The sequence below is a fragment of the Cervus elaphus genome, chromosome X (genome assembly GCF_910594005.1).
Source record: "Cervus elaphus chromosome X, mCerEla1.1, whole genome shotgun sequence".
NCBI lineage: Eukaryota > Metazoa > Chordata > Mammalia > Artiodactyla > Cervidae > Cervus > Cervus elaphus.
In genome coordinates this window covers 112,857,911-112,874,551 of record NC_057848.1, presented here as the reverse complement: position 1 = coordinate 112,874,551, position 16,641 = coordinate 112,857,911, and the positions used below count along the sequence as shown (strand labels likewise).

General features: G+C 44.5%; 1 protein-coding gene across 4 annotated transcripts; it reads right to left on the bottom strand.

Moving 5' to 3' along the window:
* Positions 1–5,981: 5,981 nt before the first annotated feature.
* On the bottom strand, positions 5,982–11,692 carry PJA1 (praja ring finger ubiquitin ligase 1). Of its 4 annotated transcripts, XM_043896718.1 has the most exons (3): positions 11,539–11,692; positions 8,993–9,187; positions 5,982–8,428 (listed from the first exon to the last, which is right to left on the bottom strand). In XM_043896718.1, exons 2-3 carry the CDS (start codon positions 9,118–9,120, stop codon positions 7,399–7,401), a joined length of 1,158 nt encoding a protein of 385 aa, XP_043752653.1. In that variant the 5' UTR covers positions 9,121–9,187; positions 11,539–11,692; the 3' UTR covers positions 5,982–7,398. The 4 variants fall into 4 exon arrangements, with proteins under 4 accessions (XP_043752653.1, XP_043752650.1, XP_043752651.1 ...); XM_043896715.1 differs by having other exon boundaries at positions 5,982–9,187; XM_043896716.1 differs by having other exon boundaries at positions 5,982–9,181; positions 11,539–11,684.
* Positions 11,693–16,641: the final 4,949 nt, after the last annotated feature.

The following is a 16,641-nucleotide window of genomic DNA, read 5'->3' as shown; positions in this document are numbered from 1 at the left end:
CCCTCTACCTGCCTGCAGCCAATGAAAGAAGCTTTACTTCTGCAGAACCCACACAGGATCAGGATTGGGGGTCCATCAGATATGCAGGTATATGGTCCAGGCTTTCACTAAGAGCCCAAACAAAGAAGCTCCCACCCCCGTCAGCCTGAACCTGTCACTCTGGGACCCCTTCACTTAGGGACAAAGAGACCAGTGGGAACTTCCGACTCCCACAGACCCAGAAGAGCTTCACTCTTAGCCGGGAGGACTCTGGGCAAGCCTCAGGCTTTTCTTTCCCGGTGCCCAGCCTGTGAGGGAGGAGTCAGTGCAGCAACCGTGCCTAATCAGGCAGGGCCCCAGGACACAGAAGCTCCTTCATCCAGGCCTGAGGAGGGGTCAGGCCAGGGCTCAGGGAGGGGCCGGGGCAGACACAGAGCCCATCCAGCTGGGACCAGCCCACATTCCTCAGCGGGCCTGGACGGGGTGGGCACGCTCAACAGGAAGCCAAGCCCTTCACGAGAGGGGCTCAGCCGCCATCTGTGCATACAGACAGTGGTTAGCAAAGGGCCTCGGCCAGCAGAGTCAATTGCACAGAAAAAAAAATAGCAAACATTTTGCTTCCTCCTCCTCCCCCATCTCGCCGCACTCTGCTTCCAAAGGGAATGTTGGACTCCTGCTAAGTATTTTTCTCCAGACCAGGGCCAGGCATCCGGAGTCAGCCTTGCTCAGTTGCTGAAGAGAGAATGATGTATGTGGGGGCATTCTTTCTACCCAGGGAGTAGTGGCTTTTCTTCTGAGCCCCAGGCTCCTGCAGCTCCAGCAAAAAAAAAAAAAAAAGAGCCAGAAGAAATGATAACAACCAATAACAACCATCCCCATATGCTTATATAGTGTAGTGTATTCTGTCCATCTGTTATTTCCTTTGCTCATTCCAGCCACCCTATGAGATAGGGATTCTTTTGTCCCATTTTATAAATAAGCAAACCAAGGCTGAGAAAGGGTGTGTGCCTTGCTCACCACTCACAGTGAATTAGCATGAAAATTGTTTCTGATGAAGGCCTGACTCCAAATGCCCTGGTCTCTCGCTAGCCTGAACTGGCCTCCATCAGGAAGAGCCAGCTTTGAGAGGCTTGAGTCAGTGTTCTAGGAACATTCCAGTTTTGTTTTTTCCTTTTTGCTCTGATCACCTGCTTGCTGAAGAGAATTTGAGAAATGCCCTCAAAAGGGAAAGAAAATTAAAATTACCTGTAATCCTACCACTGTTAGCTAACATGATGGCTGAGGTAGATTTCCTGATAGTTCCTCTGTTACGCACATATACAATCTGGACATCTCTTTTACATACCTGAGATGTTAGTGGACATGGTTTAGGTGCTGGGCCACCTTCCAGCCCCACACTGTGTCCTCAGCCGAACTTGTGGTTCTTCTCTCGATAAGACTTGCTTACGTTGAAGTTTCTGGTTCCTGAGGAGGCCATGCACACACACCTTGCTATGTCATGCCCCTGACTTTGTTCATTCAGTTGCCTTACCAGAGGTCTCTGCCCTTCTGCCTCCCTCCCTCTTTTCTCTCTATTGTCCATCCATACAAGGGTTTAAAAATATCAAATTAACAAAAACTCCAAAGGGACAAAGGGCATACAGTAAAGGATGGGGCTCCTCGCCCCTAACCTCAGCGCCTGTTTCTTGTGTATCTTTCCAAAGACAGTCTATGTACAGGAAAGCACTGACATGCATGTATCCTCTGTGAAACATGCCTGGTAACTGTGCCTACTTCTATGACTCACTTTTAACTTCTTGGTTTTGGGATACTGACACTGCAATAGGTCTGCCTCATGCTGTCTAGCAAAGCATCTGATAGCTGTGCCATAATTTATTTAACCAGGCCCCTAGTGATGGACATTGACATACTTTCTGGTTTCTTGCTACTACAAACAATGCAACAATAAATACCCTTGTACAAACAACCTTGTGCTTTTGCTAATGGAGGAGAAATTCTACTAGTAGAGCTGCTGGATCAGAAAGCATGAGGATTTTAAATGTTAACATGTTTCACTAAAGTGAAAGTATTCAGTCATGTCCTAGTCTTTGTGGCCCCATGAACTGTAGCCCCCCTGGCTCCTCTGTCCATGGGATTCTCCAGGCAAGAACACTGGAGTGGGTTGCCATTCCCTTTTCCAGGGGATCTTCCCAACCCAGGGATCAAACTCAGGTCTCCTGCATTGCAGGCAGATTCTTTACCATCTGAGCCACCAGGGAAGCCCATATTTCACTAAAGAGGCTTTCAAACAAACCGATTGACACTCCCACCGATAGAGGACACTGGAAAGGGCCCATCCTACCCTCCTTCCCTCCTCTCTTCACCTGCTTAATGCCTATTCATGCTTTCAGAGTGGTTTCATCCAGGATGCCTAGAAGGACCAGCGCCCCCTGCCCAGGACAGCCAGCACAGTTCTTTGCCTCCATGGGATGACTCTTGCCGGTCACCCCATGTTTGCCTCCACACAGTGCTTTGCATGGTAGACTGTAAGCCTCTCTTTACATATCTGTTTCCCAGCCTAGACTATGAGCTTTTTGAGGGAAGGGCTAAGCTTTAGCCTTGGGCCTGCTTCCTCTAGGTCCCTGGACATCTGTCTTCATGTGTTTGGTGCTCAGTCCCTACCTTCCTTCAGACTGGCTCCCAGGCCCTGCTTAGGCCATATTCCTCCAGCTCTCTGTAAGCGGTTCCTGTCTCCCAGTCCTTAGCTGCTGTGGAAGAACTCCTCTACAATCTGGGTCTTGTTTCTCCTCTCCCTCCCACCGAAAAGCCTAGTGTCCTCCCGTCTGGACGCCCCCAGGTTTCTCTTGCCTGATCCCTCACTGAGCTGTTGGGAGGCTGACAGCCTGGATTGCCTGTAGCCAGCAGCCCTGAATGGGGTCAAACTGGAACCAGGCTGGATTTTTATGCTGAGGACAAGACCCCTACCTGCTCCTCACCACATTGAGACTGGGCCAGGCACAGAAAAGACATCCCCGCCATGCACACATACTCCTGCTCTCCCTTCTGAACCTCGGTCTCCTGATGGTTCATCTCCTGGGGTTGACGGGAAGGTCCAGGGACATCACTGAATGTAAAGAGGACTGGGAAAATCTTATCCAAATGGCAGGGATTATAAAGCCTCACTAACATTCTCCATCCCTCTTTAGGATAGCGAGGTCCAGAGGGCAGAAATAGTATAAGAGGCATGCAGGGGTCAGCAGAAACCTGTAGGAAAGTCTCATTCTGCAGATGTCAATGCCAAGGCAGGCTGAAAGTATTGCTCAAGGGTCCCAGAACCTGGCTTGCTCCATACCAGGGCAAACAGAAAATAGGACAAAGGGTGTAAGGAGGAGTGGCCAAGGGGATGAAGGAGGGGGCAGGGCCTGAAGAGGCTGTGGGTGGGGAGGGGGCTGAAGCCAGGTCACATGCACCTGGGGGTCAGCCCCCTGAGACACCTCCCTCGTTCTCTGAACATAGTCCCTACTCTGAGCCTACCTTGGGGGCGGGACTCAGTCATCCTGTCAGCAAAGGTTTCTGGTACTGAGTGCCAGGACTATGGAAATGAGTCAGACACAGAGAGCTCCTGACCACGAGGACTCACAGGGAGAGAACGCAGAGAGGAAAGGAGCTAGAGCTATCAAAAAATAATCTTTTCAGGAACTGGCACGTGAACAGGGCTTGTTAGAGAGTAGATGGAATGGACAGGACTGGGAAGGACATTTCAAGTCAGAGATCCAGACACAAATGAATTAATAGAAGGATCTAGCTGGAACAGAGGGTGAGAGAAGGTTGTACCTTAGAACAAGGTAAAGCCTTATGATGGCTCAGCAGTAGCACCAGTTGTGGGGACCACCTCAGGAAGCTGAGGTGCTCTCTTGCAAGATGAAGTGGTTTCTGCTCCAAATCAGTGACTAAAATGGGAGGCTAATTTATTTCACATCCAGGAAACCAAGATGTCCAGTGTGATGGGTGGCACCTTCGATGAATACACCAAATAACTTACCCTCAAAAATAACTGCTTTGTGTGTCGTGGTCCCCAAAGCCTACTGTTCTAGAACCACAGCAGGAAGTGCCAATAAGGGGTTCACTGACCTGCAAACAAGGGCTTCCCAGGTGGCTTAGTGGTAAAGGATCCACCTGCCAAGCAGGAGATGAGCATTCAGTCTCTGGGTTGGGAAGATCTCCTGGAGAAGGAAATGGAACCCACTGCAGTATTCTTGCCTGGAGAACCCCAAGGACAGAGGAGCCTGGAGGAGTACAGTCCATGGGGTCACAAAGATTCAGACATGATTACTGACTCAAGAACAGCAGCAGCAGCACTGTAAATTGAAATCACCTGACCCTTGGTCATTTGGGGTATCTTGTATGACTAGGAAAACAGGCCCAAAAGTGGGCTATGGTGTTGGTAAGTGTGCCATTTGAGGTTCTTAGTTACAAACAACAGAAACCAACTTTAGTTAACTTAAGCAGAATGGTTTTATTGGAAAGCTATGGGGCAACCTGGGGAATTGTCAGAGAGGATAGAGGGTTAGAAACTGGCAGAAACAAGGGAAATGGGCAGCCAAGGGCAGGGCCAATCCTGCCCCCTGGGCCACCACCACCCCCAGCACCATAGCAGCACAGGAGCAAATGCTTCAAGACCTGGGTTCCTCTGCTTTCATCCCTCCAAACAGGCATAAAGGTCTTTTGTGCTGAGACTGAGGTGTCAGCTCACACTGTCTGGGCCCTGGGCCTGGGTCTCGGGCCTTGTTGGTGTCTCCAGTTGGGAGAGTCTCACCTCTGGCATGACCTTCCACAGTGACAGGCTCCTCAGACAGGCCCTGGGGAGAGGTCCCTTTCCATGAATGTACCAAGACTGACTAAGGGAAATTGGGGCTGCCGCTCCACAAGAAGCAGGGAGGAAGGCAACCAGGACCTAAGGGGGTTCTTAACACATCTCCTTGTGTGATGCCAGTCAGGGCACCACAAAGGTTAATGTTAGGCCAACTACCACAACCCCACCCAATGGGGGCCCCCAAGATCGCAGACTTCTGAGACACCATGACAGCTGAGGTGCTGGCTGAAGGCCAAGGGGGAACACAGAATGACTGGGAGACAAAGTTATAAATAGCAGCTTGACCAGCTGCAGGAAAAAAGGACTGTGGCTTTCACCACAGGTTTCCGTGCTTGCAGTGAGAGAAAAATCCTTTATTTTTTATCAATTGAAAACTTTTTTGGTTTGACTTATTTTGTTAACAGTCATGGAAAAACACTGACACAGAAAAAAATATCAAGCAGATTAACTTAAAAAAAAAAAAAGCCCCATTCCTTACTACTTTCTTCCAAGCCCCTTTTCCTCCCCAGAGGCAACCACTGCCATCAGTTAGGTTTGCAGCCTTCCAGACACTTTTATGCATTTTCATATATAGTTTGGTTTTGTAAGGTTTTATTTTATCAATACATCAAGATTGTACATATTGCTCCATGATATGCTTTTTTTACTTAACATTATGTCTTGGAGATCTTTCCATATCAGTGCATACCATTTTTAACTGCTGCATAGTATTAACTCCATACAACTAAAATATCTAACTTGCTCTCAGGGACATGCATCACTTTACATTTTGAAACCAAGCTACTCCCCAAACTGCCCTGAAAAGGCTGCTATTGTTACATTCACACCCACAGCACAAGTGCTGCCATTTCTTCTTTTTGTAGCCCAAACTAGATATTATCATGAAGAAAAACTATCACTTTCCGATGGACACAATCAGTTTCATTGTTGCATTAATTTACACGGCACTGATTGCCAGTGAGGTTGATCATTAGCAATAGCCAAGCTGTTGATGCTGAAAACAGCTCTCCAACTGTTGGGAGGAGTTTCAATTAGTACAATCACTTAGGAGAGCAGTTTGGCAATATCTAGTTAGAATGGAGATGCTCTAACCCTAAGATGCCCAAATTTTACCTCCATGTACTTACCCCTAAAGAAATTCACACATATGTACAGAGGAACATCTTTTAATTATGTTCACTGTTGCAAAACACTGGGAAGAAACTAAATGTCCACCAATGAGAGAATAGATAAATAACTGTGGTAAGTGTACAATGGAATATTTAGCATACAGCAGTTAAAAGGCAGGTATCAAAATGACTAAATCTCAGAAACAATGTTGAGTGAAAAAAATAAAGCTGCAAAATGATACATTTTAGCAATTATGTCCATTTAAAAAAACTCTGTATTGGTTATGGAGATACATACACACATATACATATATATGCACACAAATACACATGCACGCACACACTTCAAAAATGGTAGACAAGAAGTAAACACAGCATTTCCTGGATAGTGCTTACCTCTGTGGAAGAAGATAAAAATAACAGGTTCACCTGTACCTGAAAATGTATATTCATTGGAGAGAGAGAGATATCTGAAGCCAATATGGCCAAAGGTTCAAACCTGTTCATTTTATGTGGGTGGGTACCTCTGTTTTTCATAGTACTTGTCTGGCATATATTTCTCTGTTCCTTTTGTGTCACTGTGTTAATGTATACAATCAGCATACAGTTTTAGTTTTTACCCATTCCCTCTGAGACTTGCTTTACTTTCTGAGACTTGCTATTTTCTAAAAGAGGATTTTAACTCCTTCACCTCTACAGTCTGTTTGGATGTGTTCCTACCATCACTATTTTTACTATGCTTTTTCACTGTTTCTTTCCTTCTCATAGACTGACAGAATATTCTTTACTCAAACTTTGCCCCTTTAGTAGTTCAACAGCCATACACTTTACTCCTACTTTTAGAAATAATTACCCTTACTTTTGTTGTTGTTGGAGTCAGTATTTCCAATGAAACTAATTTTTTTTCCTAGTGGGAACAACCAAAAAACCCTATTTTGGAGGCAAATGCAAGAGATCAATTATAAAGTCACTTAGTACCACGGTTTTAGACGAAACCAAACAATTCCACTATACCATGTAAAACCAAAAGGAGAACTTTAATAAGCTTTTACAGCACTGCAATTACAGGAACATTAACCCATAACATGCAACAGAAATGATGATGCCTCTTGGACAAATTTAACAGATAAACTTGACATTACAATCAACAGCAACATATTCTACTGAAAAAAAATGCAACATTTCACTGCTCAGGTTAGAAAATGCATCTTCTTGCTGCAATCTCAAGTAGCACTTAGAAAATTTGGTTTTCCCTTTCTAACCTCTAAAACACAGTATGATTTTTTTAATGCAATCATACACAATCATTTTCACACTGGAAATAATCACAAGAAATCAACAGGTGGAGATTAATCGACTGACTGATTTCACTGCAATGGTTAATTTGGAGAGGGCTCCTGCAGTATTGTGGATTTCAGATGGGGAAAATCATCAGACCAGGAGTAAAAAGCCTTGGTCTTAAAGTGGGGGAGGGAACATGCAGCGGCACACAGGGCAGGTGCCTGACTTCTGAAGCCAGATGGACACGCAAGGCTTGTGGAAATAGTGATGGCATGGCAGCTCTGTCGCCACCTCCCCCTTCGCATATTCACTGCAACAGATGGGGCAACACATCTCCTGCCCCACCGCACTGTGATCTTCCGTGATCAGGATCTCAGGAAGAGTGTCGATGCTCTCCTTGCTGGCTGGTGGATTGGCCACCTCCACATCCACCGCCAGAGACTCCAAGTGTGCCAGGGCAGTTTCCATTGCCTGGGCCAGGCGTTCTTCAAGTGCCATGTATGTGAGGAACTGAGGATCCACGTAGGAAATGGCTTCGGCTACCCCCAACCCATCCGCAAATCCATCGAAGAGGCTCCAATCCACTTCGAGGTCTTCACTGACACTGGAGTCATCTTCAAGGTTGTTGTTGCCATCCAGCATGAAGACACCAGGCTGCAGAAACTCCTGACCAGAATCATTATCCCCCTCACTGCTGCTCTCGTTTTCATTGTATTGGAGCCAAGGAACTTCTCCTTCTTCAGGGGATGCCCTTTCCTCTTCCTGGAGAGATGGCCCTCGAACTTCCTCAAGTTCATTGCTGCCACTGCTGCCAGCACTGGCACCAGCACTGGCATTCACTCTGGCTTGCTCAGCTTCAAGCTCTTCTTTTCCTGGCAGAGTCTCCCAGCTCTCGCCGCTGGATGACAGATTTTGCTCCCGGCCACGATACTTGCGACGCAGAGCCGCAGTCCACTCTTTGTCACTGTCAGAGTCTTCTTCAAAGTATTTGTAGTAGTCATCGCTGTATGTCCAGAAGTCGGGGTCGGCCATGGTTCGTCGCCGTCTAGGCACCTTTTCGGGCTTCACTTGGTCACTCCTGGCTTCCCTCTTGTCTTCAGGGTACTTCGGCTCAGGGTAGCCACTTGAACCCTCACCTCTGCTCCTTCTTGCCAGGCCATCCAAGTGGCCTTCATCAGCGCTGGCAGTCTCCCTCCACCTGGAAGTGCTATGTGGCATATCATCATCATCATCGGTATCAAAAAAGATTTTTGGTTTCACGCAGTTGGGACTTGCCAGATTTCTAATTTTGGGCCTCACCACTGGTTCCTCTGCACTCTTTGGAGTGTTTTCCCCACCACAAATACTCACAGGAGCCCTGCTGGGACATGCAGGTAAATTCGGCTCCTGTCTCTCCCTCTCCAGGTTGTTGCTGTTTGTGACCACCTTGCCTTCAGCAGAAGACGGCTGAGAGGCCATGCTATTTGGCTGCAGGAACTCAGCTCTGCTAGCAGAGGACCGTGCTGCAGGGGCTGGGTCTAACTTCTCAAGCTCCTCTCTCACGTCATGGTTAAAACTAGAGAACTGAGAGGCCACCCCAGCCAGAGACCTTGCCCCCTTCTCCGGGTCATACAGCTTATCATCTTTAAACTTGCCAGTTTTCCCTCTCACTGGCACTCGCTCAACAGGCCCAGCCCCCTCCTCCTCACTATCATCTGCCCCGAAACAGTCAACATGTCCATAAGCCATTCCTCTTCTGCTCCCCGAAGCCCTGTACTCTCTGGGCGGGTACCTGGAGTAGTCCTCATTATCAGCATTCAGGGTGGTTCCTGAGCTCTCGCTGTCATCCCAACTACGACGAGTGGTGGAAAACGGTGATCGGCTCCTCTTGGTGGTTTGACTGGGGGCTGATCTGTGCATTGGGACTTTGGATGGCGTCTTTCTCTGGCTGGAAATCCTTTCTTTCTGGCTCGTGGATGGCCTGAAACTGACATAAGCATGCCTTCTTCCATACCTCCTGCCTGTATTGGACTGACACCCTCCTGCTGGCTTGGGCCAGATAGGCTTGCTAGATTCCTGACCCATTTGCTCTATTTAGGAGGGTTTCCAATATGGCTGGGGATTGAGTGGGAAGGCTCCTGCTCCCTGCACACACTTTGGAGATGGAAAGGTCAAATCAGTTCAGAGTAAAGGAGCAGGGAGATTTATTTTCACTTCAGCAGGTGAAAAAATAAAAAAGAATAAGGGGCCTTTAAAATTAGTTTCACTTTCTTCTAAGGCCTGGAATAGCATTCAACTGACCGTCAGGTGTAGACTTGGAACACATTTGTAATGTTGGCAAAATGCTTACAAAACTGGGTTTGTAGGAAAGCCAGACTTATGGGAGAATCTGATGGAAGATGGAGGGTGACTGGACGTTCAGAAGGTGGGTGAAACACTGGAATTGTGCCAACATGGGAAGAGCAAAGATGGCTGTGGTTTTTTTTATGGGGTGCTTGCATTTTTCTGAGCCCTGTAGACATACAGGAGAAATGCAAATTGGAATAGAGTGGAAAATATAGATCACCATCACTATGTATGTGAGAGTGCCTAGTGTCTGTCAGGAGGAGCAGGACAGGTGGAAGAGGGACCAGCAATCATGAAGAGGAAAGATTCCTGTGTTTGTAGAGGGAAAGGGCTGGTGACACACATGGGAAAAGGCACGACTGTTAGGCAGAATGAGACCCATTGTGAATGTGGGTATGAAAATGACAGGCATGGTGTGGCTTCAGAGGAGAGGGGCATGTGAATGTATGATAGAAAGAGAATGTGCATGTGGTTCTGATGTGTGATGGCTGGAGCTCTAGGGAGGGATGCCTATGTTTATGTGTCTGTGAGGCCAGGAGGAGTATAGTGGCATTGGATGGAGCGTCCTTCAGTTTGTGTGTGTGTTCATCAAAATGGGAGGCAACAATAGAGAAGTGTCAGTGTGAACAAATGCATCAATGGGGAGACAGCCCTGGAGAGGGACATGCATGTGGCAGGTGGGTGGGCACCAGCAATCAAAGAGCATCTGTATTCATGGATGTGGCGACAGGAAGGGGGGATGTTCCAAGTTGGGATTTATGTGAATGTGTGTGTGTGCATGGCAGGGACCAGTGAAGGAGGCTGTCTCGACACATGTAGCAGACAGGGAGCACCTGAGAGGGATACGTGAAAGAGAGTGTGGGTGAGTATGCATGTAAGTGGTGTAGGAAAAAGGAACCAGCAATCCAAGGATATCCTTATGTGTGTCAGTGGCAGGCAAGGGGTAAGGCCTCACAGAGGGTGTGTGTGTGTGTGTGTGTGTGTGTGTTGTGTTGTGTTGTATGCTCACTAGAGCATGCAGAGGCACAGGGAGGAGGGGAGGTATGTTTGTGGAAGGTGGTGAGAGGCAGGAAAGGCACCGGAGGGTGGGAGGCTGTGTGTCTCTCAGTCATTCTGTGTCTCTCTCAGGGGAAGGCACTGGGGAGTGTGACAATGTCTGAGAGGGTGTCTGTACATGTGTGTCCAAGCATGTGGGGGGGGGGGAGGGGACACTTAGAAACCTTGAGTATGGGGGGCAGCGGTAAGGCAGCTGCATTGGAAGGTTTTGGGCATGCGTGTGTGCGTGTGTGTGTGCGCACGCACGCACGCGTCCGGGAGCACACACCCGTGTATGTATGGGCATGTGCGTGTGTGTGTCCCTGTGCGTGCACGCAAGACACTAGGATGGGAGGGGGTCCACAATGTCATAATGAGAGGGGGAAACGTTTATCAGCTCAAATGGTAGATCCAAATCAATGTGGCAGGGAAGGGGGAAAAAAGAAAGGGAGTGTGGGGATACAGTTTTCCCTGGGAATGATTTGTTTTTCTGACAGCATTTCTTTTCCTGGAACAATATATTTGCCTAAAAACTTCATCCTTTACCATTCATTAAAACAACTGAAAAATGGGGAAAGAAAGGCCACGAATCGCTCCACAGAGGAGCCAAGAAGGGAGGCAGGAGGAGAGGGGAGGACAGGCAGAGAGGGCCGCGACCACCACTCCCCTCTTGAACAGCGACTCAAGCCACTCGAGCGGGGGCCGGGCCGTACGTAAGGAGCCAGGGATGGAGGATGAGTCCTAAATCGGGCCAATGGAGGACACAGGCCTCCCTCTTTGGTCAGGTCCCGCGTCCGCCCCACCCCTTCCCGAGGGGTGAGCCCGAAAATCTGTTCGCTAGAGCCCCCCCCCCACCCCCACATCCTTACCCTGGCGCCCGGCCACGCGCCCTCACGCTCGGCCACTGGCCCCACCGTCATGTCTGAAGAGATCGAGGAAATAAAGTCTTTCACTCACCCAGTCGCGACCCCGCACGCTCTCGGGAAGAACAGATCTCTCGGACCTCCAACCGCCACGACCGCCAGAGCCGCTGCTCCCGGGGCTCCAGCTCCTCCCCCTCCAGACAGCAGTGGGGCAGGCGCGACTGCGGCGGCGGAAGTGATTGTGGCGTCGCGGCGGCCCGCCCCCTTGATGTGGCGGGGGTGGCAGCTGCTCTCAACAAATCAGGGTGGGCCCGAAAGCATTATTTCATTTGAAATGATGAAATCGTCAAGGATACCGAAAAGGACAGCGAAAAATGTAACCAACAGCCAGCTGTAACAAATGTTAAACATTTAGTCACATCCCCTTCTGTTCTGGGGTTTGCATGGTTGCTGTCCTTGCTGTCTGATATAAAGTGAAATCTGCAAATTCCTTCTGATTCATTCCGATGTAAAGGAATCATATTAATGTACCCTATCCTATGTTCTGTATTATGGTTTGTGGTGGAAGTATCACTGTATTTAGGGTTGCGGTCAGCAGAAAATTTTTTAACCTGGTGGTTGAAGCAAACTGAACTGTTTATCATACAATTTGTTGCTGTTAACCGAGCTTCTCTATCCAGAAGAAATGATCAGTCATTGGAGCACAACATAACTTCACATTCTTGTAATTGCATTGCCCTTTAAAATATTATAGCTATGCCTTTTGGATTTACACAATTTTACCGAACTCCAAAGTCTTTTTTATATGTTGCTCTTTACATGTATCTCTAATACTTGGATCAAATGTAAGACCTTTGTTCATGACAATAGGAAAGCTTTGTTCTTTACTGGCAATAAAATGCATAATAGAAGAACAAGGAGTTTTAGGGGTAATAACAGAATAGAAATAAGATGTATAACTTTCAAACCATTGAAGAAATAGCATGCAGAACAAAGAAAAAAATTCATTCTTACAAAACGCAGAAATGGGATGAGAGGCAACAAGAAAGTATGTTAAAAAGGGAGGGGGGCAGAAATAAATCCAGATATATCAGTATGTACTATGGGTTAACGTTTCCCATAAAAAATGTAAAAGCAAACTCTCAATTTAAGCATTTAGTTTTCAGAAATCCAATTATATGCTGTTTATATGTTTCACCTAAGGCAGAAATAAGAATGGAAAATATATTTTCCAGTGAAATACCAGCAGAAAGAAGGGAAAGAAAAAGGTAGAGAAGGAAAGATGGGGGGAGGGGAAAGAATAAATTTTAGAAAGGAGAAAAGAGAAGGAAAGAAGGAAGGAGACATGTAGCAATGTTAATATCAGAAAAATTAAGAACTCAAAGTAAAAAGCATTAAAAAAAATCATGTTGTTTCATTCACCAAGAAGATATAACCACTAAAATTTATACACCAAATAATGTAATTTTAAAATACATGTGGTAAATATTGCTAGAAATATAGAAATCAGAGAGTCTGCAATTATAGTGGAAGACTTAACCACACTTATTTTGGTATAGATAGAGTGAATAGACTGCAAAATAAATAGGAATATAGAGAGATTCCACAACCCAATTAATAAGCCTCATCTGGTGTATATGTATTTTTGTACTCAAGAAATAATGTATTTTTGTTAAAATATTTAAAATATTTCAAACATAAAGTACAGAGAATAAAATGTACATTTGCCTACATGTACTTGTTACACAGACCAAGCATATTTTATTCTGTTTGGATCCTCAGATTCTTCTGTTTTTTAAACAAAATATTATGGTTGAATCTCTCACTTTATCCTATTCATCTTACCTCTTTTTCCCAAAAAAGAACCATTTGGATGTCTCTTTCTTGTGCATGCTTTTTATTTTTTTATATGTATGTATTTATTTCTTACCAATATATATTATTGTTTCATGTATTTTACATTATGTGAATAGCATAATAAATACATCCTTTGGAAACAAATTTTCATTTAATATTTTTTGGAAGTTAGCAATTTGATTCAGTTAGATCTAGGTCATACACTTTAACTAATGAATACGATTGTATCAATTTTCCAATATGATATTACTATAATATATCATTGTATGGACTTCTGTTACATGGATTATCTAATTTCTTTATCTTTTTGCCTGCTGATGAACTTGGATTGTTCCTGTTTTGTGCAATTATAAGTGAAGATTTAATGAACATCTTGGCTATGTCTCCTCATGCCCATATTGAAGAGTTTCTCTGAGGCAGTACTTTGCAACTGGATAATGGGGTTTCTGATATATTGATTCCCTTAACCCTCTAGAAAGATGGGCCTGGCTTTACCCAGCTGCTGCCCTGGGGCTGTTCCCTCTGGCTAAGAGTAGGCTGTCTCTTCACTGCAGTGAGCTGGTAGACGTAGTAGCATTTTTAACATGCTCTGATGTGGAAAGGATTGGAAAAAGCTACTCTAGTGTATGTGTTTTGAAGTAGAATTTCTGGGTCAAAGGATATGTAGTAGGTAACTAATGCTGTGTAACAAATTGCCTCAAAACTTAGAAGTTTAAGACAACAGACAATTATTATATCACAGTTTCACAGGTCACAAACCTATACATGGCTTAGCTGGGTGCCTCTAGCTCTAAGTCTCTCATGAAGTGGCCCTCAAGCTGTCATCTGGGCTGCAGTTGGATTCGCAGGGAAAATTGTAGGAGGTCCACATCCAAGGTCTTTACATGGCTGTTGGAAGGCCTCAGAAGATCCACTGCCAAGCTCGCTCACTCACGTGTTTGCTGTCTGGCTTCAATTCCTTGTCACGTGGGCCTAGCCATAGGCTTCCTAAGTCTCCTCACAACCTGGCAGTTGGTGAAAGAGAGCCAGAGAGCGACTAAGATGGAAGATACAGTTCTTTTATGACAAGTTAAAAGTGACATCCCAACACTTTTGCCATATCCTATTTATTAAAAGTAAGTCAGAGAATTTGTCCACCTAAGATATCAAATTTGTAGGCATGGAATTGTTCATAATTAATGTCTTTATTATCCTTTTAGTGTCCACAGGATCAGTAGTGATGGCTCCTCTTTCATTTTTGATATTATTAATTTTTTCTTCTCTCCCTTTTTCTTGGTCACCCTGGCTAGAGACTTACTAATTTTGTTGATCTTTTCAAAAAATCATCTTTTGGTTTAATTGATATTCTATATTGCTCTATTTTTTCAATTTCATTTATTTCTGCTACTTTATTATTTCTTTTCTTCTGCTTACTTTGGGTATAATATGCTCTCTTTTTGTAGTTTCTTAATGGTGGAAACTTACATTATTGATTTTAGATCTTTCTCCATTTCTAATGTATGCTTTCAATATTATAAGTTTCTCTCTAAGCACTGCTTTTACTGTATCTCACAAATTTTGGTAAATTCTAGTTTAATTTTTATTTATTTCAAACTTAAAAAAATTTCTCTTGAGACTTCTGAATCCATGTGTTATTTAGAAGTGTGTTGTTTAATCTTCAAATATGTTGGGATTTTCCAGCTATCTTTCTGTTATTGATTTGTAATTTAATTCTGCTGTGGTCTGAGAATACACTGTGTATGATGTCTAATGTTTTAAATTTGTTAAGATGTGTTTTATCACCCAGGATATGGTCTATCTTGGTGAATGTTCCATGTGAGCTTGAGAAGAATGTGTATTCTGTTGTTGTTGGATGAAGTAGTCTATAAATGTCAATTAGATCCAGGTGATTGATGATGCAATTCAGTTCAACTATGTCCTTACTGATTTTCTGCCTGCTGGTTCTGTCAATTACTGATAGAGGGGTGTTGAAGTCTTCAACTGTAATAGTGGATTCATCTATTTTTCGCTGTGGTCCTACCAGTTTTTGCCTCACATATTTTGATGCTCTGTTGTCAGGTGCATACACATTAAGGATTGTTACATCTCCTTGGTGAATTGACCCCCTTTATCATTATATAATGTCCATATTTATCCCCGATAATTTTTCTTGTCCTGCAATCTGCTTTGTCTGGAATTAACATAGCTACTCCAGTCTTCTTATTAATGTAAGCATGTAAATCCCTCTTTCATTTACTTCTAATTTGTGTCTTTATATTTCAAATCGGTTTCTGACCTTAAAAAAAAAAAATCTATTCTGTAGTCTCTGCCTTTTAATTGGTATAGTTAAACCACTCACATTTAAAGTAATTGTTGGTATAGTTGGCTTAATATGTACCATATTTGTGACTGTTTCCTATTTATTGCCACTGTTTTTTCTCTCTTTTTTGTGTGTGTGGGTCTTTGCTTCTTTTTTTATTTTTACTTTTGGTTGTTCTGGGTCTTCATTGCTGCACAAGGGCTTTCTCTAGTTGCAGCTGGCAGGGGCTACTCTCTAGTGGTGGTGTGTGGGCTTTTCATTGTAGTGGCTTCTCTTGTTGTGGAGCACAGGCTCTAGGAACACAGGTTTCAGTAGTTGCAGCTTCTGGGCTCTAGAGCACAGGCTCAGTAGTTGTGGCACATGGGCTTTGTTGGTCAGCAGCTTGTGGGATCTTTTTGGACCAGGGATCAAACCTGTGTCCCCTGCACTGGCAGGCAGATTCGTATCTACTGTGCCACCAGGGAAATCCAGTCTTCCATTCCTTTCATGCCTTTTCTGATTTTAATTGAGAATTTTATATGATTCTATTTTCTCTCTTCTCTTAGAATTTCAACCATAATTCTTGTATTTGCATTTTTAGTGGTTAGCCTAGAGTTAGCAGTATACATTTGCAACTGACCCAAACCCACTTTCAAATGACACTGTACCTCTTCATAGGTAGTGCAGGCACCTTGCAACAGAATATTTCCAATTCCTTTCTCCTGTCCTTCATTGCTATCATTCATTTCCCTTATCCATAAGCTATAATCATCTAATAACTTATTGTTATTATTTTTTAATGAAACTGCTATTCATTGGATCAGTTAGAACAAGGAAAAGATTTTTATTTATACCTTAATTTATTCCTTCTCAAAATTTCTTCTCTTTTTTAAAATGCAAATCCAAGTTTCTGACCCATATCATTTTTCTTCTTTCTTAAGAACTTTGAACATTTCTTCAAGGCAGATCTCAGAAGTGATATCCAACACTTTCACCATATTGTATTGATTAAAAGTGAATTACTAAGTCTAGCCCACACTCAAGGGGAGAGGATTATATAAG